The sequence below is a fragment of the Anneissia japonica genome, unplaced genomic scaffold (assembly GCF_011630105.1).
Source record: "Anneissia japonica isolate Jap-2015-1 unplaced genomic scaffold, ASM1163010v1 scaffold169333_len2514_cov194, whole genome shotgun sequence".
NCBI classification, from domain to species: Eukaryota; Metazoa; Echinodermata; class Crinoidea; order Comatulida; family Comatulidae; genus Anneissia; species Anneissia japonica.
In genome coordinates, this window is record NW_022751997.1 from 1 (window position 1) to 2225 (window position 2225).

The 2225-nt window shown below is 32.0% G+C and overlaps 1 protein-coding gene across 2 annotated transcripts; it reads right to left on the reverse strand.

The window, feature by feature from the left end:
• Positions 1-6: 6 nt before the first annotated feature.
• Positions 7-1900, reverse strand: LOC117122061. 2 transcript variants are annotated; one of them, XM_033267524.1, is made up of 3 exons: positions 1652-1900; positions 532-736; positions 7-494 (listed from the first exon to the last, which is right to left on the reverse strand). In XM_033267524.1, exons 1-3 carry the CDS (start codon positions 1756-1758, stop codon positions 459-461), a joined length of 348 nt encoding a protein of 115 aa, XP_033123415.1. In that variant the 5' UTR covers positions 1759-1900; the 3' UTR covers positions 7-458. The 2 variants fall into 2 exon arrangements, with proteins under 2 accessions (XP_033123415.1, XP_033123414.1); XM_033267523.1 differs by having other exon boundaries at positions 7-736.
• Positions 1901-2225: the final 325 nt, after the last annotated feature.

Here is a 2225-nt window from a genome sequence, read left to right on the forward strand (position 1 = left end):
ATTCCAATTTGCATGAATAATAAACTGCAGGACTTTGTGAGAATTAACAGTAACTGTCCAATGAAGTGAAACAATGCCTTGCAAATGTGCAAATAAAACAAATAAAAATATAAACATTGAACATAACTCCATGATTAAAATATCACAACGGCAATAAAAACAGCTACAATTATTTAGACTAATGAATATTAATATTCAATATCAAATCTCTAATTGCTAATGAAATTAAATAGGTGGGATATCTGCCACCTTACCACAGACTCTAACAAATTTTATTAGGCAAGAGAAGCCTTTATGAGTAATTACTTTCTTGAGGTCAGTTGTATATTCGACAAGTACTCCGTTACATTTCAATCTTATTGTAAGTGTTTCAGGGGCAATGTAAACGGTATCACCATGTTCGTTCAATATTCGGTAATAAAAATTGTTACCAAATATAGCAGCAGCTTCTTTTAAACTTAAATATTTGTCCACACTTGAAAACAAATTTTCATAAGTTTCCTGTTGTGTTTGTATATAAATTAATACATCTGGGTTCTGGACGCATGATGCTATTAGGGTTTGTTTGATGTTCACCTTGATGGAATGAATTAGGAGATCTTCAGCATTCTCATTCACGCTCTTCAAATCCACAACATATTCAATTGCTTTCCATTCATCGTACTTTTTGTCCCAGCCAATGTAATGCACTAAGCACAAATCGTCTTTCTGCTCAATTAAATCAAGATCAAACAATCTGAGAAATAAGAAGCAATTTATTAAAATATTGTTTAATTTGAAATGGTTCCCTATTACTTGTCCTGATACATGACCTTTTAATTCCTTGTTTTATCAGAGGTAGGTGGAAAAAATTAAAATAAAAGTATGTTTTTTTTAAGTAAATATTTTTGCCAAAAACATCCTGACGGAGGATAAAATAAAAATAAAATATTATTACGGTTAAATATGTATTAATGGGATGGGTAAATACTTTAAATTCATATCAATAGACTGAAATATATACATCTATAGGCCTATCTTATTTTTGGAGATTTCAAGGCAGCTGTGGGTGTAATAAAAAGAAAATCTTTTATTTTCCAAATATAAAATTTTGTTTATTTTAAATTTTCAATATTGGAGGGTGGCAGGTTTGCAAAACAAGGTACTGTATAAAAAGTCTGACCTAAAGATTAAATATTCAAGGATAGGGACATGATATAAGCATGTATCCCTCTAAAATTAGACCATGAATAAGCATCCAAAGTGGTGTGGGAAACCTGTATTCAAGTATTTATATATAAACAGTTTTATTAAGCATTTCTGTAATAATACATTAGTAATTATTTGAAGATAATCACCCACACCTTGCCTGTCTTTGTTTTATCAGGGAGGTTTTAAAGCCCCACCCTAGTTCTATACAACCGTTTCCCTTTTTAAACAGTACTGTTAATTTACCATTTATTTTGCAGTGCGAGATAGCGTATTACTAAAAAATTGTCTTACTCTAGCTACGTAATGTTTTTTTTCCATATTACCACTATTCAAATCTTAGTGATTTTTTTCAAAAAAATTATCCGATACAAAACTTTACAATTTCATTTCATTTAGTTTAATATTTTCAATCGAATGTAGAATAGAACAATATAGTCATTACTGAATGAAAAATACCTACTTTGTAGTGGACCACCTTTCTTGCTTGTCGTTGCGTTGTTTACTGACATTGCGTTCTGGACCATTACATAAAGCCCGGTAGTCTACTTTGTTTTTCCTAGTGTTCATTAGACTGTAGGTATCTAATAGACCGGGGGTTGAGGATCGAAAACGTTCAATTCTGTGACCCACCAATCCGGGCTACCTGGCTTTTGCACAAAAATGTCAATACTATTAAATTGTAACATAATTTGATTGTCGGCAATCGTGAATTTGGGGAAACTGTAACCAAAAATGAGAATTTATATCAAAAGTTGCTACATAACTAACAAACATAATCAGAAGACGACTAACAATGAAGTTTGGCTTAGCTGCAAGGCCCTCAGCCAATCACAAACTACCTTCTATGTCGTTTGTCCAATGTAAATAGTAAACAACACACTCCACTTGCAAGTATGGCGTTGGACATCATTCCTGATGATGACATAATTAATGTCGAAATATTGAATCCCAACACGATGGCGTGTATTTCAATACTTGGAGTATGTATTATACTTTCTTATCTGAGATTAATCAGTGGACCTTTCGGCGTTAGA

What these genes read in the sequence shown, in the direction of transcription:
- LOC117122061 (XM_033267523.1), bottom strand. Translation starts at nt 1,758, where the DNA reads ATGAACACTAGGAAAAACAAAGTAGACTACCGGGCTTTATGTAATGGT. An exon ending in GAAAGGTGGTCCACTACAAA is followed by an intron (nt 737 to 1,651) that starts GTAGGTATTTTT and finishes CTTATTTCTCAG; the next exon opens with ATTGTTTGATCTTGATTTAA.